Raw genomic sequence first — 24,220 nt, 5'->3', positions numbered from 1 at the left:
CTTAGGATGCGTTAGCACCTGGGTGTTGGGTGGCAGTGTCCCGGAGTCTGGAGAGTAAGCCTGGCGGGTCCTCTACCTCGCTGGAAGGAGCATGGTTGGTGACCCGCGGCTCATCCGAGAAGCATGAGTGGCCACATTAGCCTTGCTCAGCCGGGCCCCAGTGAAGTCTGGGAGGGAACGGGCAAAGGCAATGGAAGGTGGAAGAGTTTCCCCACTGGCTAGAGATGGCATGGTAGGGAGAACAGCACGCCTGACATTGAGTCAGAAAGACCAGCGTTCAGATCCTGTTCCTGACACACACTTGGTATGTAACTGTGCGCAAGTCAGAAGTGTTCTAGGCCTCAGTTTCCCTCTTCTGTAAGTTGGGGTCAGTAAAACCTCTGGTATCTTCCTCAGAGGGTTGTTGTGAAGCTGAAATTGGATAATGTCTGCAGAATGCTTTGCCGACTTTAAAGTGTTCTAATGTCAGTTACTGTCAAAGGAGACCCCGCTCTAGTATATTTGCCTAAAAAGTGTCAACCCTTATAATTGTTCCAAGGGTGTATAAGGCTGAATCTGCAGGCAGCAGAAAGCTCGTTACTTACAGGATGATAATTCTAGTCATCCTTTCTTAGAAGTTGATTAGGAATTTAATAAACTTAGTAGTATGTTGGATCACAGATCTAGAGAATCTGAGCTCCAGGGAAGTGCCTGCTTTGCCCAAACCACACCAGCTGTGAAGTAGGATTTCTTCTTCCCGCTCCACCGTACTAGGGTCGGTTTAGAGCTCTGAGGGACCCGCAGGGCATTGGGTCCAACGCTCTGATTGGGCTGAAGAGGAGCCAGAGACCAAGGCAGCTGGTTCAGTGGTGTACCCAGGGTCCCGGGGCTCGGAGTTAAGATCCCAAGCCAGAGCCCATTCCAATTTGAGAGAGAACGAGAAAGAGGGAGGGAAGGGGGGGGAAGGGAGAGGGAGAGAGAGGGAGAGAGAGAGAGAGAGAGAGAGAGAGAGAGAGAGAGAGAGAGAGAGAGAGAGAGAGAGAGAGAGAGAGAGGGAGAGAGAGAGGGAGAGAGAGAATATCCTTGCTGAAATGGCCGCAGGGTGCATGCTAGTGTGTTGCTGCACACGTCTGAGTCATGTTGTCAACATGGTACTCAGTGTGTCCTCGAGTTCTGACTCACCATTGGAGCTGATTTCTACGGCATTGTTGGCCCCCTGGTGGTAATAGGTTTAAACTCCATCATGGAACTTGACCCCCTTTCAAAGACTACAGAAGGAAGAGCCACGGTCCTCATCTTGCACACGAGTCCCCTAAGGCCCCCCGGGGGGGGACACGCTGTACACATTTCCCAAGGGGCCCAGAGCCCAGCCTAAGCCAGGGCTTGGCTGTCTCTCCTGCCTCCTCAGGGCTCTCCACCACATCACAGGGCCTTTGTGGGTGACTGGAAAAACAGGGGATAGTATTGAGGTTTGCTTTCACTGGCAACTTTGTAGGGAAGGGAAGGGTTTGCCTTGATGGCAGTTAGCCCTAACAAAGCATTACTGTAAAGTTTAAAACAGTATAATTTCGTATGAAGATGTACTCTGCCAGAGCACACGTGCACATACGTGTACACGTACACACATGGACAGTGTCTCTCTGTAGAATGTAAGCTCCCAGAGGACAGGGAGTGTCTCATTTCTGTCTTTGTGTCACCATTGCCTAGCCGTGACTGGCTGGCACACAAAAGGTGCTTAATAAATGCCAGCTTGACTGGTGGGAGTTGTTCCCTGCAAGCCGCAAGAATTCTAGGTCTGGGTCCTCTTTTGGTCAGAATGCTCTTGCTTGTTAGGCAAGAGAGCATCCAGGTTGAGGGGAGGGGGAGAGGCAACTTTACCGTATCATCTCATTTGATGGGATAGGGGCAGATAGAAAGGTTTTCACTGAGGCTAGAGATACCAGGAACCCATCAGAAGTGTTGGTTGGCAGCGGGTGAATAGTGGCCACTCCCGGGTTCTACCCGGGTCTCTTACACCAGCTCTCTTAGTTCAGCCTCAGACTGTGCCCCTCGGACTCCTGGCTCCAGGGGACTTCGTCTAGAGGCCAGAATTTAAGCTGAGTGACCTGAGACAATTTGCATTTAGAGAAACGAGTCAGAAATGAGGAACCTTTCTACCTAATTTTTCCTTTTAGTTGCTGCCCTATATTACTTGTGGTACATCAGATTTCAGTGAAGTGAGTGATACTCTTCCATAGTAGAGGGTTAGATACTTTAAAAACATAAATCTATTTGGGATATTATTTTAATTCTCTTAGCTGTGGATGAACAAAGCTGGGAATTGGTGATGTCTCTTACTGTCAATAGGAAAAATAGAAGTGGCCAGAGATAGAGAAGCATTTCCTGGTGGCTGTTTGAACTTTCTTAACCATACTGATAGCTCTTTTTATATATTTTCCTGATTGGTTGCAGTGAGTGGTTCTCTGTCATCCCTGTTCTCCATTTCCGGGTCAGAAATATAAAATGTTTTGCAAACGGTTTACCATCATAGCAACTGTTAGAACTCTAGCCTTCTGGGACCATGCAGCAATTGTTTGAATCTTGAAAACATTTCCTGACAACACAAATGTTTCGAGGGGAAAGCAAATAATTTTGCCAACAGATGTTACTACCCAAGTCTACTGTGAATGGAAGCATGAGTATATAAACCTGGGCATATGGAGTAGAAAGTTTCATGCATATTCACACACCTATCTTTATCTGAAGTGCTGTGTAGAAAGAAAAAAATAACAACTTAGACCTTTGGAAATGACCTCACCCAAAACACCATACAGTGAGACTGATGCACCAGGTAATAAAAATCTGGGCTGCTGAAACCAGACAGCTTAAACTTAGGTGACTGTAGCTGGTTTTTTAAATGGTCAAATTAGGTTTTTTTGATTCTGTAGATAAACGCGTCTTTATTTTTAGTTTATGACTTTAATGCCCTATCACTGCAGCACAAAATATTTTGTATAGAAAACACAGAATTTTAGTGCATAGCGCAGAATACAACAAGGAAGGGCCTGAAGGACCGTTTCCTTCTTGAGGGCAGGGCCTTCAGTTGCTCCACTTCCCTATCCCCGTATCCTTGGGCCTGTGAGGATCCCCCGAGTAAACCAAGATAAATAAGCCCCAAGGAGGACTGCATGAAAAGAAGGCAGGGCAGTCACCTCGTAGGTTGAGTCGTCATCACATTTTCCCTGTCCTGTGTGTAGCCACCCCAAAGCAATCATTTGACCTAAGGAGTCCTTTGTGAACTGACACGCCATGTCACCCTTTCTCCCCCTCCAGGAGCCCCCAGAAGGAAGATCGCATTCCCATGGCAGATGAGTACTATGAGTATAAGCACATAAAAGCCAAACTGCGATTACTAGAGGTTCTCATCAGTAAACAAGACGTGTCTAAAACTATCTGAGGCTGCGGAAAAGTCCTGATTGAATTCTCTCAACCGAGGCAACTTCTCTGGCCCTCTCCTTCCTACTGGGACATTTGAACGCTGTATTCAGAAGCACTTTAAGCCACAGAATTAGCTGTGGATGAGAAAGGATGGCAATCGTGATATTATATGGATGGGAGAAATTGAGAAGGGCCCCAGTGGTCAAAGAAAAGCAGCCAGTGGGAGAGGAATCCCCAAGGATGATTTAGAACATTCCCAGCCGACTGAATATTTTTTAAGGTTGATGTTGACTTCAGTTGACAAATGTAACGACATATTCCATTGTTGAGGGAGGTTACTCAGTAGGAAATAAATCCAATTCAGTTTTCTAAAGACAAGCTGACATTGACAGCATAAGGAGGAAGAGGGCGTTAAAGTTAAAACTCCTTTGGGGGAATAAGAAAGCAATATAGAAAGGAATAACGTTGGTAGTAAAATAGTTAATTAAGCTTCTACTAGAAATTATTTTTTAGATAAGCAAAAAGCCCACAGACATTCAATTGTCCTTTTATGTCTCCAGTACCTTAAAATAACTGACCTTAGAATAGGTGACTGCTGATTTTTAATTTCTCTATTAAAATTAGCACCTTATTTTTGCCTATGATTTGAAATTTTGTGTTTTCAATTACCAAAGCTCATTCTGACGGCATGCACTTTGTGAATTATCAAGTATTCTTTGTCTATACTTGCCAGATGTTTATATTAAAATAAAAATATTGCGTTCAAATTTGAAAATAGGTATTTTGGATAGCGAAGTGTCTGTAGCATACAACTGAACTGCTGGTTATGACTGCTAAGCTTTTTGCTTCCTGGAACTCAGATTACATGACTCTTTTTCCATTGGAAATAGGCATTTTTCTTAATGTTCTCAATGTAATTGCTCTAAGCTGGTGAGACCTAAGCATTTCCTCCCAAGCTGTGATTCTTGTCTCTGGGCAAAAGTTCCTTTAAAGCTTTGTGATTGTCTGTCCAATTGTCTAACAAAATACAGGAAATGCTTGAGGGCAGTGGAGGCTTTTGAGAAGACCAGAGAGGAGGAGGCCTGTCACATCACATTGAGTATATGTTGTCCATGCCACTCTGTAGGAAAGGACGCACTGCCATTCATTTTTGTTTTGGTCAACAGTATGCAAAATGGCAACGCTTCCTTTGGTCCCAACCGCATCTGCATTTATAGTGTAGGTAATGTTTAAGCATGGTTCTGAAAAAATTCACATTTTCATAGCCTGGATGAGAAACATGTTGAGCACTCCACAAGTGGACTTTTTCATTTCCCTGGCTTGTTGTTTTCTGTGTGTTGACTTGGTATTTTATAACTTTTATGAATCAGAATAATCTCCATAAACATGTTTAATTGAAATCCGTCTCTAATAATAACAGGAACAGATACACAGCTACTTACTTGAGATTTACAGGTCATGTCTTTGATAAGGGGAAATGGTTTCATGATGTGTACAATTGCTATTAAAATGTAATCTATATATTCTATATGACTGTAAATATTTTATATAACAGTACAAATAAAATATTTTTCTATTATATTTATTATGTTGAAACACAGTAGTTGTTTCCTGTTAGCTAATATAAATAACATAAATAACACTGTCAAACAACAAGTTGGAAGTGCTGACGATTCTAGGCTTCAAGATTTTTAACTCATGCTGCAATTACAACCTCTCATGCTGTTTGGAGTTATCCCAATATTTGTTCAGTAGATTAAAATGAATGCATATTTAAACAACATTTGTAAGCCATTAATTTGTATTCCGCTAAAGCTGCCTATATAGATTCGTTTTGTTACGTTCGGCAGAAAAGGATAAAGAAAAGACATTGCAGCATCTAGGCAATAAATGAGTGAGCCGGAAGGAAAACTCAGGATCTTTTATCATCTAAGCAATGGGAAGGGAAGGGAACGGAAGGGAAGGGGAAATACTAAAAGTGCTATTAAAGAAACTGTGAAACGTAGCTGACTGCTTTTGGTGACAACGGCATGGACATGCTTCAGAGAACACCTGGCAAAGAGAATGGACGACGGAGGATCAGATGCTCCTAGGGAAGGGCTGGAGGTGAGGGGAGGGCTGAGGAGGGCCGAGAAGGAAGCACAGGAGGAGCGCATTAACGTCCAACGCTGATATTGCAGGTTTTGCAGCTGGGATCTTTCTTTGCATTTGCAGTAGACAAGCTCATGAGCTGGTGACCAGTGATTTCTGCCACGGTGCCAAGGGAGAGATCCACAGGGTCAGTGTAAATAACTTCTAAAATGACATCCTGGGCATGGTGGTAAACCAGCATGCCATCTTCTTCGGTGCAGGTCAGAAATTTATTATCCTTAGAATTTAGCTGCGGGAGGCGCTGCTTACAGAATTCATCTCCTGGTGACCCAACAGGGGCGATGACGAGAATCACGTAATGGTACGCGGTGTACATACAGTAGAAGTCCCCAAAGTACAAGTTGGTATTGGGGTTAAAGAGTTTCTCTGCTGCGATCTCGAACCTGTATCTGCCATAAGGCGAATCTTGGGGGGGCTTCCCTGTATTGAACTCGGTGCTGCAGCTGAAGAAGATGCCTTCCAGCTTCCCGCTGATGGGAGAACCGTGGCTCCCACTGTTATCCTTGACGGAGGGCTGCATGGCATTCCCGTGCTGTTCCCTGCAAGGCAAAGTACAGGGCACTATTTAGTGTCTGCTGCTGCTAGCACCACTTAGCAGTAATTTTCCCCATAATGCTCCATATAGCTATGATTGCTATAGACACCAAGTTGAGCCATTCTCCTAGTGTGTATGTAGCTGGAATGGTCACAGTAACAATATCAAGAACTGATAGATTGTTGTGAGTCTTAACAAAGAACTCTCTTTATTCTGATTTTTGTGCTGATTATCAAGAATAAAACTTTTTTTACTATCATATAGTTAGTAGAATTCAACTTTACTATTAAAGCTAGAGATCCCCTACTGCAAAATGGAAAGACCTTTAATATGGTTATTTCTATTTACCTGGAATCTAAGCCACCACCAAACTCTAGTTGGTTGGAATGACAAATGTCAGATAAGAGACCGAGGCCAAGTCCATTGTGTATCTCAGCATCTGATCAAAACACAACTTCTCAAGACACCGTAGGGTCACCACAGACTCAACCAAATCTCCTATCAGTCGTGTAACATATGACCAAAACGCAGTAGACCGGATTTTTAAAAAACCTTTTGGGAATATCCTTTTTGGAACTGCTCCTATGGCTTAGGATAGAATGGGGGCCAGTCTTTTCCTTTTGAGTGTAGTTTATTATGTTTTTTCAAATAAGTAAAATCTGGAACCAAGAGCTCACTAAGTTGGGTGATCAGGTTTGCGATTACTACGTGAGGTAGAACAAGGATTAACATTAGAATGATGAAATCGAGTACAAAAAGAATGGTGTTACATTCAGTGGCACTGGAAGTAATCCAAAGAGAAGCATCAGAAATATCTGGAGCAGTGGAATCAAAAGGTGAGTAGTATGAAGGCTATCACCCATTTAGACACATAGAATGTACCAAAAGTGTTGTGCCCTTGAAAGCCTTAATAATGACAGTAGTAATAATAGCTAATTATAGCACTTCCTAGATGTCAGGCACTATGCTAAGTGCTTTACAATTATTATCCCACTTGATTCTCACAATATCCCTGGGAGGGAAGGAGGGGCTGTTAGGATCACCATTTTACACCAAAGAGCGGCTAAGTGACTTGCCCAGGGTCACACAGCTAGTTAAGCGTCAGAGGCACAGTTTCCTGACCCAGGCCTAGTGCTCTAGTCCCTGCACCACTGAGCAGCCCGCCATAGCTTTCATAGCTTCACATGGCACCCAGACTGATGGGACACCTCATATAAGTAGTGGGACGGTCAAGGGACTGAGGCGTGCCAAAAGATCGGACAAATCAAGTGACGTTGGCTCTCAGAGTTTTGGCTCCCTCCCACGTAAGACGAATGCTCCAAACTCGATCATGAAGGGGCTGGGCTCAAAGATCCTGTAAACTCCATGCTCCTTGGTCTGTTACATCTAGATGTGCCTTTTTCCCCCACTGAGGTGAAAGCTCCATACACAGGGGGTGATTCCTCATTTTCAGTGATCTGTTCAGCATACAGTAGGTGATGACTATTTGCTGAATTTTAGACACAAAGTATCACTACTTTGTAGGCTTCCCTTGGTTATATTGACCCAGGGGCAAAGTCTCATCCGAGTCACCATTAAATGAAATTATGTTTGGTAGTGGCTCCACCATGGGTACTTGAGTAGATTCTAATTCTCTGAAATTGGAGATGTGTGAATTCTTTCTGTTTTAATTGCAAATTCACCAGAATTCTCAGTCAATCAGAATAAAAAAGGCATCTCCTTTGACTCAAATCAGGCTATCCTAGTTGGTTAAATGAGGATGGAGACTTGAGAAATTATCAAGTTTTCAATCTACATTTAAAAAATCCATACTTTCAACAAAAAATAAGACATGATTAAATATTTAGTGGAGCCTGTTTGACATTCAGGTTTTTATAATTACAGAATAGGTGAACAAAGTTATTCACAACTATCTTCTTTAATTGTTCCATGTCTTAACTAACAGTCTAGGTAATTTTAGTCTCTAAATTCTAGTTGATTCTAGACTAGAACAATATAGACTGACTCAATCATTTGTAAACATTATAGAGTGCCTGCTACGGGCCAGGCACTGTGCTAAGCGCTGACTTGAAAGAGGATACGGAGTGGTTTTCTAGCAGTTAGCCAATCCAAACTGGCCTTTCTTGTTTACAACTCTGCCTGAAGCTTCACTCCTTTTTAAAATATCAGCTTGATCACATGGGACAAATATGCATAAAAAGCACATGGTGGATTTTCTATTATAACCAGCATCCACTAAGAAATAAGGAAAATAACTTAGTTTAACATCCCATAGAGGCAAAAACGCTTTCTTTCATTTTCCTTCTCTCATCAGACCATTAAACACATTTCCGTTGCTTTTTAAGCGGCAGCAGGAGAAGCTTCCCTGCGCTGTATTGGGGGTGTGCGGCCTGAGCTCAGCTAAGCAGGGGGCTCTGGCAGACTCTCAGGGCGTCACACTCCCGCCCTGGTGCCTTTTGGAGAACCCTGCCTGCCTGGCCTTGTTCGTTGTTCCCATTTCAGAACTAAAACAATACTTCCAGGCCAAGTTCCCCAGGACATGCCATTGCCTCGTGTGCCTCGGCAGCAGGGACACGCAGAGAAGTCATAGGGAAGAAGCTGATTTGGGGAGCAGTCTAATCCGCAGTAAGGGGGAATGAGTACAGGATTTGGAGTCAGAAGGCCTGGGTTCAAATCCTTATGGCCATTGACTCCTAGGTCCTTGGCTGTGGATTTAACCTCCTCGGGCCTCAATGTTCTTATCTGGAAAATGAAAGGGTTAAATAATAACTAATGGATCACTGGATCATAGGTTTAGGGCTGGAAAGAACCTTTTTCTTGGCTTTAATTCACAAATAAGGAAATTGAGGTTGTGAGGCAGAATTTGAACTCAGGTCTTCTTGACACCAAGCCCTTACACCCTTATCCCCTGGGCCACCAGCTACCTATTTAGCATTCACGCAGCAAGGGGGCACCTCAGTGCCCAGAGAGCTGGGCCTGGAGACAGAAAGGCCTCTCTTCAGAATCCAGCCTCAGACACTTAACCAGCTGTGTGATTCTGAGAAAGTCATTTTGCCTCTCTTTGCCTCAGTTTTCTCATCTGTAAAATGGGAAGCATAATAGCTCCTTCTTCCAGTGTTGTTGTGAGTATCAAATGAGATAATTGTAACACTGTGAGCACAGTGCCTGACATGTAGTAGGCACTATGTAACCATTAGCTATTATTATCATTATTCATTTTTAGGTTTGTGGAATCCTTTAGGGGCTTCATCTCATTTCATCCTCACACTGACCCTGAGGGAGGGGAACCAGAGGGTCTCTAAGGTCTTCCAGCCCTAACTCTCCTAGTCCACCATCAAGTGGCAGAGTCACTAAGTAGCCTTTGAGGTTCACTTCATAATCGGGCGAGGGCCAGTCCTGGGTATGTGCAGTACTCTGTCAGGTGGTGGCTTAGGGAGTTATCCAAAAGAACAGAAGGCCTCTTCTACCCTAATTGTCTAGAATAACCTAAGTCCCAAAGGTGTAAACAAATTGTTTGCCCAGAAAATAAGGCTAGAGAAAATAGATTCTGTCTAAGTGAATTCATTCCTTAGCTTTTTCTTAATTCCTCAGCCCTAAGCACTTTATTTTTTTTGGCCTAAAAAAATCTATTGTTTTAAATGATATTAACAGAAGGTAAAAATCTAGATGACACGTGATCTACCTAGATTTTCGGGAAGATTACCTCAAGCATATTTAAGTTAAATAACAAAAATGATGCTGATTCTGGGATTTTATATATCACATTCATGAGGAGTGACAGAATGCTTGCCAGTTCTTAAGGCATAAACATTTTATCCGCCATCCTAGTGCCCAGAGCTTCCAGAAGGGTCAGCCTGCCCCCTGGGCTACACTTGTCAGCTGTTCTGGCATACAAGTTTAGTCGAAAGGGCAGGTGAAGGCCTCTGTGGGTCGTGATGGATTTTTCTAGAACCATCGTCTACAACATGGGCATGGATGACATCTGAAGTGAATTCTGTTCAGGCTCTCAATAAGTGAGCCCCTCCCCTCCAAAAAATTCACATCTTAGATCTCTTTATCCTTTTTAAAGCTCCCTTAACAGTGCAAAGTATGTTCAGTATATTGCAAGAGACGTGATTTACATCAATTTTACAGCTATCATGGGAAAGCCAGCTATGTAAGCTTAACCCAGTAGTAGAAGGATCCTTTTGACTGACAGCTTGTAACAAATGATAAACTTTCCTACAGTTTTCTTTCTCATATTCTTAAGCAATGTGCCACATATTAGATATTGGCTTGTGAAAAGGGTTGAAACAGGTTTGGAGAGAAACCACACCCAGAACTGAGCTGTAGGGTATATGTTGTGGAGTAATACTGCCCTCCAGTGGCTAGCAAAAATAATTCTATATTTGCATTATTTTGCAAGGAGTCAAAATTCAGTTCTATGCCAAAGATTCTTCTTTATCCTGCCTGTCATTCCAAGTATATTCCTTGTTAAAGGAAACAGCAATGACCAGACTGATTTTATAAATTTGACTCTAAATAGACATACAGAGTAACTCCTTTAAGAGGTATATTGTATAAAAACAAGATGGTTCCTAACTTAGAGTCATTCCTGGTCCATCTGTTGGCCAGATTTCATAACTGAAACACATCACTAGCTACTCTTTGGCATTTACCATTCATCACACTCTAAGGGAGAACCTTTAGCAGGTAAAAATATGGTGCCAACCTTGCAGTGACACTCATCTGACACAAGTTTTGATAGAAATTTGCTAAGCCCTAGAGCTGAAGACTAAGTCCCTCTGCTTTTCTAATTTCCCTCACATGCCCCATGATTACAAGGCTCTGTTAAATGCCATTTGGGGATTCTGACAGTTCATCTCTACAGGTCTGTCACTCAAAGATCCTGGAGGAGTCTAGCTACTACCATTACTAATCATATTCTGTCTGTTAATCATGTGTGATAGTCACATGTGTGCCTTATCACCCACTAGAATACAAGCTCCACAAAGCAAAGATCAGGGGTGGGGAACCTGCGGCCTCGAGGCCACATGTGGCCCTCTAGGTCCTCAAGCGTAGCCCTTTGGCTGAATCTAAACTTCACAGAACAAATTCTCTTAATAAAAGGATTTGATCTATAAAACTTGGACTCAGACAAAAGGCCACACCTAAGGACCTAGAAGACCACATGTGGCCTCGAGGCTGCAAGTTCCCCACCCTTGGCATAGATCATTCAGATTGGGCTAAGAAATGTGAAGGAACACAGACGCTTGGCTGAGGACACAGAGCAAGGCCGCGGTCAGGCTGGGCTAAGCAGCTCTGCTAGCTGCAGGTTGGGATCATGGGCTAAGTTCCTTCCCCACTCTCCAAACCTGGTTTCCACTTGAAAATCTATATTCAAATACTGGGGAGCAATTCACTCCCAAGATGAACTAATCACTAAAAACGTTAGAAAATGCCCAAAGGATTAAATCTTTTGCCTGCTTTTCTAAGGATTTGTTTGGCTTCTGTGGTAACTAGCCATTGTCAACCTTTAGGAACATGAATCAAATGGATGTTTGAGGGTTCAGAAGGAGCCAAGGGGGCATGACCTGTAGAAAACACAGGTATGGAAGGAAGGAAAGGAAAGGGATTTCAAGGTGCCAAGAAACCTAGTTTTCACGTGATTTCATCATGACTGCAGCCCAGAACTGACCATCTAATTTTCTTGTTTTCAACGTCTATAAGAGACTTTAAAAAGGCTTAAAGGTTAAATGTTTGGCAGAAGAAAAACAAGAAAGGGGTGCGTGAGATGGCTAATGCTCACAGGGAGCACAGATGCTCCCTGACCCAGAGCACACACAGCAGCACTTGTGGGATGGTAACCAGGCCAGGGACCCAAAGACCACACACTTTGGAGGCCTTTACAGATGGACAAGTCCAAAGAGAATTAGGTATTTGAAAATATAAAATGTAAAAGGCCACTTAATCATACTAGCAACGGGTTATATCAGGTTAGAATTTCAAATGCAATTTTATTCATTTAATTCTAGTTCAAGTTCACATGTGCTTTTATTTTCCATGCTAATTAAATTGCTGAATGGAACTTCTGAGGAAATGGTTTTGTTTTAGTCTTTTTCCTTTCAGAATTCAAAATAAACAGAATATAATTTTCTGTTCACACTTTGGACCAGGCAGGCTCTTTTCTTGTGCATGAATTATATAAGTGCTAAATTAGGTGACATGTAAGTTACTCTCTCAAAATGATACTCTTGGGTTCTTACCGAATGTAGTCAAAGTATTCTTTGTGCTGATTACGATAAAAAACGGTGAATTTAAGCATACGTCCTGCAATCACTTCAGCCTTTTCTAAGAGTTGTGCTAAGTGAACTTTGGAATAATCTGCAAAAGAGAAGACAGTATGTTATTAAAACTCTGGCCTGAGACTTAGACTTTAATGAACTGAGGAAAATTCCATTTCACCCTTAGGGAGTAAGAATAAAACTATCATTACATACTCGGTAGGAAATAAAAAATCACTATTTCTTTGTTGGTACCGTGGATAAGGCACCCGGCGTGGGGGCAGGAAGGCCCATCTTCCTGAGTTCAAATTTGGCCTCAGACACTCACTAGCTGTGTGACCCTGGGCAAGTCACTTAACCTTATTTGCCTCAGGTTTCTCATCTGTGGAGAAGAAAATGGCAAACTACTCCAGTATCTCTGCCAAGAAAACCCCAAATACGGTCACAAGCAGTTGGACATGACTGAAAACTACTTGACAATAAACACATGTGTATACATGTCTATATACACACATAAATATACATATCTATATGTGTCTACACACACACACACACACACACACACACACACACGTGTCTGCATATCCATCCACAATGGCTTTGTTAAGAATACAGCTATGGCAAGGACACTTCACTGCCCTCAACAGACAACCCTGAACAAGTCACTTGCCCCTTTGGGAGAGGAGAATTAGGTAAACCCTATGGTTCATTCCAACTCTACGATTATGTTCTGTTCCCATGAGTTGTTTAGACTGTCTTTATTTTCACTCATGGAGATATAAAGACCCCCAAATGAAAATCTGGAGGAGAGTTTAGGGAAGGTACTCATAGGATCACGGGTTTGGAGCTCAAAGGGACCTCATGCAATCTAACTCATGGCAACCGGTCACGTATGGCCATTTACTGAGTTGCTAATTTAAATGAAAAGCTAAAAAACGTGATATGAGGTGAGCTGATTCATCATCATCTCTTATATACTTTCCAGTACAGTCTTACAAAACTTTATGGGTTTTCAAGAACCTTCTCATAATTAAAGGATCTCATTTGATTCTTTTAACAACCTTATGAGATAGATAGGTGGGGCAGATAATATTCCAATTTAAGAGAAGAAACTGAATCTTATAGAATCACTTGTCCCTGGACAACAGTCAGGAGTACTTAAGAAATAGAACCCTGTTCTGATTCTCTGGGTCCTCAAGATTCCTGAAGAGCTAAAGTCCTTGGTAAACAGTCTGGTTCTGTTCACCAACTCAGTATTCTGAGAGCCTTTCTGTAGTAATCAAAGTCTTGTACTGATGAACAATAAGGAACAGTTTGGTCCTTTGAGATTTTAGACTTTTTTCCAAAACAAAATTCCCCAAGATAGTTGTGGGGATTGTGGAAAAAAGACCAAGAGGGACAAAGTGTTTGACTAAAATTCAGATACCAGTTACATCTGATAAACTCTAGCTGAACATAATGGAATGATGTGGTTTCATTTAAATAATTTTTAATGATTCCAAAACAGTCCAAACTCAGTACCAAGTAGCTAAAACAGGGGTCAAGATGTCACAGAAATGGTGCTTATGGGTATCCCACCAATGATGATCTGGAAACTGATCAGTACATTTGACAGAAAGCCTCCCTCGGAGAAACTGTCTTCTTCCTAGGAATTCAGGAAGGACTGAGGCCAACTTAAGAGAGCTGTGCTCCATTTCTATATGGATGACTTTTATTTATGTTCTGATTAGCACTGGGCATGCTTTACAGGAGGTACACAATTCCAGGAAGACTTCTATCCCAAAACTTTCAGGGTTAAACCTGACGTGTTGGAAAGAGTAAACTGTTATGTTCCAGAAAATGAACTCAAATGACATTTTAAACCTTCGGAGCTCAAAAGGGCATTAGGACACCACCTCTCTTGATGCTTTTTAAGCAGTATGTGTTTGCACACCTGCAGACAGAGACATCTTTATTCTTTTCCTGACCTCTTAGGAAACGATGTATCATTACTTCCTCTGATAGGCTGTTTGATGATCAACAACTCAAGGTTATAAAGCCATTGCTAGCACATATCACAGAGCAGCTCACTGACAAATATTCATTGACCAAAATCCTTCAAATGAGTATAAAAGCTATTTTTCCTTTTTCTTTCATCAGAGATAAAAGAATAGTAAGTTATCATTTTCTGCATATGTACATAAATAAGGACAATATATAAAAGAAATATTTTTTCTATTCAAAGATGATCATTCTACTCATTTCCAGGATTAACAATTTCCTTATAAGAATTAATAAAATAAACCAAAATTCAAAGCACTTGAATTCTATCCCCTGAAATCTACACCACGTCTTAATGTATCTACGCATGTGAGAGATCTGCCCAACATTGGTTGGCTCCCCAAGGTTGGGGAACAACAGATTAACCAAACCCACTGCGTCCTCACACACCTGTAAGGCTACATGTCTACAAACATCCTCTTTGATTATCTGATTCAATGGCAGACCCTTTCTATTTAAAAATCATGAGTTCATTCAACCAAGTCAAGCAGTAACTGATTTGATTTTGTAACCCATCCAACCTGAGTCACTCGCAGACTCAGCACACTGAGTTAGAGGCAACAGAATCACTTCAGATCCGCAGGTTCCATGTTTTGAGCTGGCAAGCCAAAAACCTGGGGGCCAAAGATGTAATTTTTGGTTTGGAATAAAACTTAATATTAAGTGACTGACAAATTCATTTTAAAGAAGGAAAAACAAAATATATTTTCTCTTTACTGAATTCAGTCTGCTGTGCATTCAATCTCCCCCAAAACCTGTACATAAAACCTATTTCTTGGGGTTCCTTCCAGCTCTAAATTCTGGCTTTCTTAAGGTCAAAACAGTATGAGAAAAAACAACAGTCCGCCTGTAAGAATTCAACCCAGAGCTTAAATGCGATGAGACATGAGGTCTTATCTTGACGAGGAAGGGACTGTTTAGCAAATGTCAGTCAAACTGAAGAGGCAGTTACTGAGTTGGATGCTCAGAGGGAGTAGACTACATTGGAATAAAGGAGAAGCAGGAGTGCACTGGGCCCAGAATTATGCAAGTAAATATGAGGCCACCCCAGTGGGAGAGAGCTAGTTTTTCTCTGTTCAGCACCAGGGCTCAGCTAGAGAAAGTTGCTAGGCAACCTGAAATTGGCAAAAGGCGTGCTTTTAGTGGCATTTCTACAAGCTCCTCAATGTTTAAATACATGCACAACCTCTCTTGACAGTTCCATATTGCAAACAATAGACAGGACAAAGAAATGATGAGGGAAACCTCACAATTAAGCAGCGCAAGAGGACAACGGACACTTTCCAGGGAGTGGCATCTCAGCATCCCCCATAACAGCTAACATAATGCTTTACATTTACTAGGGACTCAAAAATATCTGTTAACTCAATAAATGGAGGAAATGGTGGCATTCTTTATCCTCAAGGGGCTGGATTATTTCCACTAGAGAAAGGCTTGTCTCCCAATGCTGGGTGACCGGGCCTGGGTTTCCTTTGCTGGCATCATCATCCGCATCACAGCCCCTGGGTTCAGGGTTCCCCAAGCGCCATCCTGCGCCTTCTCTCCCTCTCTTGGGGTTAGCCCTCTTCTCAGTGTAGACGATGCCCAGATTTCTCTATCCAGGCCTGGTCTCACCCTGATCTGTAGACCCCCATCAACGACTGCCTATTGAACATTTCAAATTGGGTGTTCTAGGGAAAATTTAACCTCCACATATCCCAACCTGAGCTCATTATCTTCCCCCAAGCCATCTCTCCTCCCCCACTTCAAACTTCCCTATCTCTACCTATCTCTACCACGTCTAATCCCACTTGTGGCCATTCCCTTAGACCCTCCTCACCTCTCACATCAACTATCCCAAAAGCCTCTGCAGTGGCCTCCAGCCTCCAGGCTTGCCCAACCCTAGTCTATCCTACCCATAGCAGCAACAGGCGTTCCTTATGCACAGCTCTGACCCTGGGATTTCTATTGCCTCAAGGATCAAATATGCACTCCTCTCTTTTGCTTTTCCAGCCCTTCACAACCTGATCCCAATCTAGCTTTCCAGCCTCACTGGATATTTCTTCCATTCACAAATGTTATTCTTCTGATTGTTGTTGTTATCCAGCCAACCTGACCTCTCTGTTCTTCACCCATGATACTCCCTCTCCCACTTCCAAACCTTTGCTCTGGCTGTGCCCCATGTCTGGAATGCCCTCCCTCTTCACCTCCACCTCCCAGGGTTCTTCTCTCCTTGCCTTCTCTTGTCCTCCATTCCAAACTATATCACACGACACTACTTTGTACATACTTATTCACGTGATTACTGGACTTGTCTTCCCTGCTGGAATATCAAAACCTTTCAAGAAGAGGTTGTTGGATTCTTTGTACTTGTGCCCCCAATGGCTAGTGCAGCGCCTGGCACACAGTAGGTGTCTAATAAGCACCCATTGACTGGCAGATCACTGCTTTGTCACTGGCTTGGTGGGAGCTGGCCTTCCATTTAAAAGCCAGAAAGACCTGGGCAAACTCCCTCGTTCTACAGTGGCTATCAAGAAGCAGTGGTTATAGGAAGGAAACGAGCACTTGTGAAGCCCCTACTATGTGCCGGGCATTGTATTGAGCACTTTATGAACATGATCTCATTTAATCCTCACAACAGTCCTGGGAGGCAGGTGCCGTCACTCTCACTCCCATTTTACAGAAGTAAATGTCGAAGGCTGAATTTGAACTCAGATCTTCCAGCACTGTGTGCACTGCAGCACCCCTGAGCTGCCTCACAGATATTAAGGGAGAGACCTCAGAGGAAACTGAAGACTGAAGAAACTTATTTGCCCTACAATATGAAATCCAGCAAATACACTGAAAACAGTTTCATTTACAACAGTTTATTTTTTTTTTGCAAAATATTTTAACATTTTGTACCTAAAAGCCAAAGGAAGAACAGGGCTAAAAAGCAAAGCTCTTTTATACACATTCTTACTGCTGAGACCCTCTAATCAAGAGAACATGCATCACCTTGCTGTAAAATGCTGTTAAGGTAAAAAAAAAAATCACTGCAATATTTACCAGCACTTGCTGGAGGTAAGGGAATCTCTTTCTTCTTCTGTAATTAGTTTTTTAGTAACTCCTGAGGCCTCTCTGGCCTCATCTGCTTTCTCCTCCCCTCCCCACCCTCTTACCTGCTGTGCAAAATTCGATGATTTCACTCCACTCCGACACAACGTAATCTCCATCTACCTGCTTCGAGGCTGTCTGCACTGCCACTGTGTATTCAGTCCTTGGGCTCAGGAACCAGTGTCCACGCACAGTCATGGGCAGAGGGACAGCTTTGGCCACCAATTTGGTGGGAACATCCTATGACAAGAAAGACAACATCGTAAAAATCACATGAATCCCAAGAGGTCTAGAAGTTTAGAGCTGTGAGAGAATTCACAAAATCACCTAGAATGCTTTCATTGGGAAGATAATGAAATTGAGGCCCAGTAAGGCTGTGACTTAGCCAAAGTCACACATCAAGTTAAGAAGAGGAGCCACACCAATAGGAGGAAATATTGAAACACCAGCCTATGAAAGATGCTCAGCATCAGAAAGAACCTGAACTTGACCCTTCAAAAAGGCCGAGGTCTTCTCTGAGTCATTGGCAGAGTAAGAACGAGAAGCCAGTTTTAGATTTCTACTACTAGCTTCTATCCACTATCCCGACTATAAAGATAATTAAGACATTTGGTCGCTGAGTTTAAAATTTGTACAACTTTGTAAATTATCTTTAAATTGCTGAAATAAAATCATCTCTCTGCTCACAGCATTTCTTTGTATTATCCAATGACATCATGACAGGTCATCAAAGAATATGTTCTGAAGGTTTCGAAAATTTTATTTTTATAACTAAATTGCCGTTGATATCTTTTCTTTTTATACTGCATACATACACATATGTATAAATACACTTCCGTATTTTTTCCTTCTTCAAGAGAGCTATCACTTACAAACAAATTATTTTTAAAAAATAAGATTTTAAAAGATCAGTGAAACAGATGAATACCTAAAATTTCTGATGTCTCATATCTGAGATCTTCACCTTTGCAAAGGAGCAGGAGGTGTCTTTGCATATCTCTTCTTTTTCTATTTTTAGCTACTCTTTTTTAGCTTTTAAAATTATTTATTTAGTATTTTTATTTTACCAATTACAAGTAAAAACAATTAACCTTAGTTTTTAAAACTTCATCAGTGAATATTTTGCACAGAGAATGGGTCATGCTTCCAGCTTAAAAAAGCATATATCTTTTAATTATGGGAAACATTTTTTAACCTAGGAAGTATGGTAAAATGAATTTTCTCACCTTTGTTCAACAGGGTACATTTGTAACAAAACCAAGCTTCTGTTTTCCAAACAAATATATGGGTAGTGAGGGGCTGAACCTGCTGATTTCATATTTCCTATGTGACCATGATTATTGAAGAACTGGGAATCTGACCCTCTTTCTCCTCTCTACTTTCAGTTCACATATCACCTTCATAATAAAAGGGAAAATCAAATCAACAAGTTTTTCTTTATCCTAAAAATATGCCCCTTGCTTGTTTTTTTTTAACGCATTCTGCTTATTTCTCCCCCTCTCAATGATATGTCAGATCCATCCAGATATTAAGAGCCACTCTCCTTTCAGAAAGCATTCTTCCAAAAGCCTTTGATAATTTAACATTCATTTACTGTTTACATTTGAAAAACAGCACATGCTTTTGCATGGCTGAGATCCATTGGCATCTATTTACCTTGTGTTTAAATTTGTTAGAATTTTTGTTCTCTTTCTTGTTCAGGTCAATGAAATAGTGTGTAATCCGGTCCTTTGATTTGGAATCCATTTCCCACAAAATCTTGAAGGAATCACACGTGATATTACTAATTTTGATGTTGTGTGGGACTGGAAGCTCCTCCATTTCTGCTATGCCACTGTCTTCGGATTTGTTTCCTGTAGGACAATAAGCATAAAAGTCATTAAGTATGCATCACTTGTCAAAGGCAGAGTTTTGGAAAATAACAGTAACTGGCATTTATATAGTACTTTACATAGGTTTTAGAATTTGGGCCCCACAGCCACCCTGTGAGGTAGGTACCATCACTATTATTATCGCCATTTTGTAGATGAGAAAACTGAACTTCACTGAGATTAGGTGACATTCCCTGGCAATATAGCTAATAAATTTAAAAAAAAACACAACAAGATTTAAACTCTCATCTCTCTGGCTGCAAGTCCCTCATTCTATTCACTGTGCCATAGTGCCTCCCGAAGTAAGTTCAGCCTTAACCATCTGTAGGCCTTAAAGCTAGAGTTGATTCTTTCCAGAAGAGCAGGAATAAGTCTCCAAATCCAGAAGCTCAGAGCTGTAAGGTGTGCCTGAAGCACCATCTAGGCCAACGCTTACCTGAACAAGAAGCCCCCGCATGATGCCCACAACGAGGGGCGGGCTTCACTTAGTCATCTACCTTCTCTTAGCTTGTTTCTCCTGTAACATTTATGGAATGATAAAACACAAGCTGTACATAGATGATTTGCAATTTCATGCAAATCCCCATTTTCTGCCCTTCATTTCATATGAAAATGTTGATATTTAAAAGTGAAAAAAGAGATAGATGGAGCTAGGAATATTGTTTGTGAACTCAGAACTGTTTCTCTCCCTGCAGAACTAGCTGGCCCATATGGGAATCAAATGTATAAGCAAGGACTCACTAATGACCGGTGCTTACTAAAGGAGAAGCCTTGGCCAGGTCTAGGTTGGACTCCAATTCTCCAACAGATCTTGACCCCCTCCTTCCAACAATGCAGATCACAACTCATCTAAGCCTGCCATTCCTGTATACCTCTCATTGGAGTCTTCCCAAAAGTTTGTCAAAGGGGACTTGCCCAGCGGGCCGGGGTACTTCCTCATGCTCTCCTGACATCATGACGCTACCAATAGAACAACCATGCTGTCCCACTGGTTATCCCTAATTCATACCACTTGGGTGACATCTTTGTTGATGAGCTTTTATGACATCCCTTATAGCTCTTTTGAGAAATTCCTTATTTATAATGGGCTGTCACCTACTGGCACCCTCTATGTGCCTACCCATCTCCCCTTGGGTGATCCTCAATCTCAATTCTTTAGTGACTGCAGTGTTCCATGGCTCATAGCCATATAGCATTGGAACAATATTTGTATTGAAAAGGTGGCTCTTTGTTTGAGGAAAAGCTTGGTGCCATTCAAAGAATGATGTAATTTTTCAAGGCAATTCAGCCTGCTCTAGTCCTATTCAATTCTGAGCTGAACTAATCTGTATATCTCACACACACACACACACACACACACACACACACACACACACACGTGTGCACGCTCAGTCACTTTCACAATGGCAAAAAAGTGGTCTATTGTCAATGTTTGCCCCTTCCCTTCTAATACCCTCATTGCTACATTCGTAAATTATTCTCATAAGAGTTTTAAATAGATGGAAAACAGACATTTGGGTCATAAGTCAGATGTTTTCTTCAGTCATGATCCTTAATAAAAAAGAGGTCTGAGATGTTTCCCCATGCGCTTTGCCCTTCTCTTTTCTTTCAGATAACCTGAGAATCAGTTCTCATCGCTCTCATCATTGCGCTGCCTCCAGTACTGCCCTCTGGATACAACTGGTCTGTTCCCATTCCTTTGTCCATCTTTATTTTCTTTGGTCCCATTAGGAAACACCACTGGAGCTGTGACGTCAGTACCCAAATGTGGGGGTTTCACCATTCTCAATAGAAAATGCTTCTGGGCAATAAAAGTGGAATGCAGCCATGACTTTTATTTACTCTGCCATTCCAGTTACCAATACGTAGCCCAGGAATCCAAACTAAAAGATTGATCTTTGAAACATGATTCTTCCAATATTCACCGTTCCCATGTTTATTGCACATCATAAGAGTGACACACATTTGCCTGCATAATAGATGATAAATAAGAACATATATTTAACTTTTAACATACACACATTACTTTTAAAAAATGAAATGTTTTCAACAGTTTGTTTTCAAATTATTCTTACAGTCCATGGAATGGAAAGTTTGCCTTCTAATTTCCACATGGTTACTAAATTTGAACAATTTTCCTGACATAAATGAACAACAGGATTTTTCCATGCCAAAAGGAAAGAACTCTAGGCAAAGAGAATGCCAGCTGGTGTTATTTCCAGGGCTCCCTAAGGGTGGCACCAAGGAGACAGCAGAGCACCATAAAGAGGCAGTCCAGTAGGATAAGCGTGCCAATTGAGATGAACAAAGAAGGCCTAAGGGGAAGACCAAAAGAAAATAAGAAGGAAAAAGGATGGCAAAGAACAGCAGAGGGAGAAAAAAGTTAGCAACAAAATGGAAAGAAATTCCTGAGCAAGAAGAAGACAAGCGTTTTCTTTCTTGGGTATTTCCTTTTTTTGACTCAAAGGAGGCTGGATGTAGCCTGGCTTTCATTCTCCAATTACTACAGTGTGTCAGTTTCAGATGGTCCTAATTCAGTTTATACAAAGTGATACTTCCAAGAGCTGAGGGAGCAAGGAGATTAAAGAAAGAATACCTCAGCCTACCTATATGGGAAGCCCACATGCCCACCTACTCCTCCTTCCCTGGTATTGTATTACTTTACCTGACAGCCCAGGGTGTAGCAGCCCATCTTTTCCATTATTTACTTTCATCGTAATACAGCAAATTGACAACTTGAATTGTAGTCTAAATACATTTCTGAAGCTTGTGGTTTTTTTCAGAAGACAAAGCCCTTGGCTGTGTGTGAGGTATCTGAATGTTTCTAATTTCAAGTAACTAACTTCCACGCCTGATGCTTTACTTTATACATGAAGTGACCGAAGAGTTAACTGCTGTTGATTGTCCTTCGTTTCAGAGAGGACCAGTGACATCACAGGGGATGTCTTGACTCGTGTGTGGATTGGATTCAAGCGAGGCAGAGTTACGCAGTCGTCAGCCCCACTCTCTCTTCCAGAGTCATCCCAGTCTGGTAGCAAGACAAAGTCAGGAGGGCTGGCGACGGTCTGGGATGCAGTGGATGGCCTTGGCTGCAGAGGACCACGTCTAACCTGGAGAGCCTTCTAAGCAGGGCTCCAATGCTAGTGCCAGAGCGGGCACGCAGGGCCTCCCCCTAGGGCAATGTCCTTTCCATCTTCGGTACATAAAAGAGGAATTATTTACCAGCTCTGGAGTCAGGAGGCTGACTCGAGGTAGACAATACTAAACACTGAGAAGGAAAATAACAATAGATATGAACTTTGGCACTGGAACGACTTTCCCTTGAGAAAAAGATGATCTTTGGCGGCTTAGTTTGCTTATGTTATTAATAGGGCTTCGCAGAATTTGTAAATCATTTCTTAAGATACAAAGTTATTTTTCTATGAGTATATAATAAGAAAACGCCTGAAATAAAGTAGCCTCGAGCATTAACCTCTAAGACTCGCCTAGCCTGACTCTCCTTTCTCCTCCTTTCTTCCCACTGCCACGTCCTGCACCCATGCCAGCTGCCGGCACTTGGCATCTTCGATGTCTGACCAAGCTCTCAGTGACCCACAGTGCCTGCTTCAGCTGCCTTCATGGCCGTTGGAACAAATTGCTCTAACCCACCCATTGTGCCGGGGTAAGTCTTCACATGCTTGGAGTGGCTCTAAGAAGCTGTTATCACGTGGCCACTCCCCAGGAAAAACCATCTTAGCAGATAGGTTAAACCAGGCTGAGGGTAACTGACAGGTCCCAAACCTGTCCATGAGTGAGGGGGAAGAGTTAGCTACAGTGACATGACCTGTACTAGATCACATATACAATAAAAGTCCGAACTGAGGGCAAGTCCTCATTAGCACTGCATTTCCAATGTGAGTTTTCCGTAGTTGGATACATATAACAGAAAATGGCCAGTGGTTGCCCCATATTCTGACTAGGACAAGTGCTTCCCAACCCCCAAATACACAGTGAAACCTTTTCCTGATCTCTTCCTGAAAGCACTGTCTGTTAAAAGATGAGTCCATCTGGTTGGGTTTTGACCAGAACCTTCCTTCCTCCATACCCCATTCCCATCTGTTCCCTTAATACAGCTTCAGCTAATGCCCTAGGGCTTGGCTTATTTAATTTGATGTAGGCAGAGAAAAGTTAAGGCAAACAAAGGATAAGATACCCTAAGTAAACTCATTCTGAACTAAAAAACTTTAGAAACAACTCTGAATTTAATGATCCCTTCTTCATTTTTAGAATAAGGGCATAGCTCACATAATTTTATCCTAATTATTTTATAAACAAACCCCACCTCACACAGAAACCCTCTGTGTAATGACTTCTGGCCAACTGTCCATTTACAACATTGCTGTTACGGAACTAACCTCCCCTGGGTTTTAATAAATACCCTCTTTTCACTGAATCAATTAACATTAGATGAGACACTTTTGTATTTTGATGACAGAAAGTATTTAGTGGCTATCCTACCCAAAGCACAATAGGAAATCCATTCATTTTGAGATGATTATGTCAAGAACTAGAGTCTTTTAGCTATTGCTTGAAAGGTTAATTTCGAATGCTAAAACAGACCAGGCTGATGAATGGGAAAAACCTTCTTCCATGATGATTTAAAAATGATGATAATAATAAGTCAAAATGGGTTCATGACTTAGATATAAAGGCTGATACCATAAGTAAACTGGGAGAACAAGGAATAGTTTACCTATCAGATCTATGGAGAACAGAAGAATTCATGACCAAACAGGAGATAAAGAGAACATTTTGAAAAGCAAAATGGATAATTTTGATTACATTAAATTGAAAAGTTTTTGCACAAACAAAGCCAATGCAACTAAGATTAGAAGGAAGGCAGAAAATTG

General features: G+C 41.8%; 2 protein-coding genes across 6 annotated transcripts in view; one reads left to right on the top strand and one right to left on the bottom strand.

The window, feature by feature from the left end:
• Window positions 1-4,982, top strand: part of FAM13C (family with sequence similarity 13 member C) — a 100,684-nt gene extending 95,702 nt beyond the window's left edge. For all 3 annotated transcript variants that reach the window (XM_020998236.2, XM_020998237.2, XM_078150715.1), the window contains exon 14: window positions 3,292-4,982. In XM_020998236.2, coding sequence (XP_020853895.1) covers window positions 3,292-3,415 — 124 coding nt within the window. In that variant the 3' untranslated portion in view covers window positions 3,416-4,982. The remainder of the gene's footprint in view (window positions 1-3,291) is intronic.
• The window catches only part of PHYHIPL (phytanoyl-CoA 2-hydroxylase interacting protein like), a 66,486-nt gene continuing 47,228 nt past the window's right edge, over window positions 4,963-24,220 (bottom strand). For all 3 annotated transcript variants that reach the window (XM_020998238.2, XM_020998239.2, XM_020998240.2), the window contains exons 2-5: window positions 19,117-19,313; window positions 17,526-17,700; window positions 12,328-12,445; window positions 4,963-6,086 (exon numbers count right to left, since the gene is read on the bottom strand). In XM_020998238.2, coding sequence (XP_020853897.1) covers window positions 5,552-6,086; window positions 12,328-12,445; window positions 17,526-17,700; window positions 19,117-19,313 — 1,025 coding nt within the window. In that variant the 3' untranslated portion in view covers window positions 4,963-5,551. The remainder of the gene's footprint in view (window positions 6,087-12,327; window positions 12,446-17,525; window positions 17,701-19,116; window positions 19,314-24,220) is intronic.

The sequence above is a fragment of the Phascolarctos cinereus genome, unplaced genomic scaffold (assembly GCF_003287225.1).
Source record: "Phascolarctos cinereus isolate Bilbo 61053 unplaced genomic scaffold, phaCin_HiC Scaffold_3;HRSCAF=262, whole genome shotgun sequence".
In the NCBI taxonomy this organism is placed as follows: domain Eukaryota; kingdom Metazoa; phylum Chordata; class Mammalia; order Diprotodontia; family Phascolarctidae; genus Phascolarctos; species Phascolarctos cinereus.
Note: the sequence above shows the minus strand (reverse complement) of the source record. Positions and strands in the feature narration are given on the sequence as shown.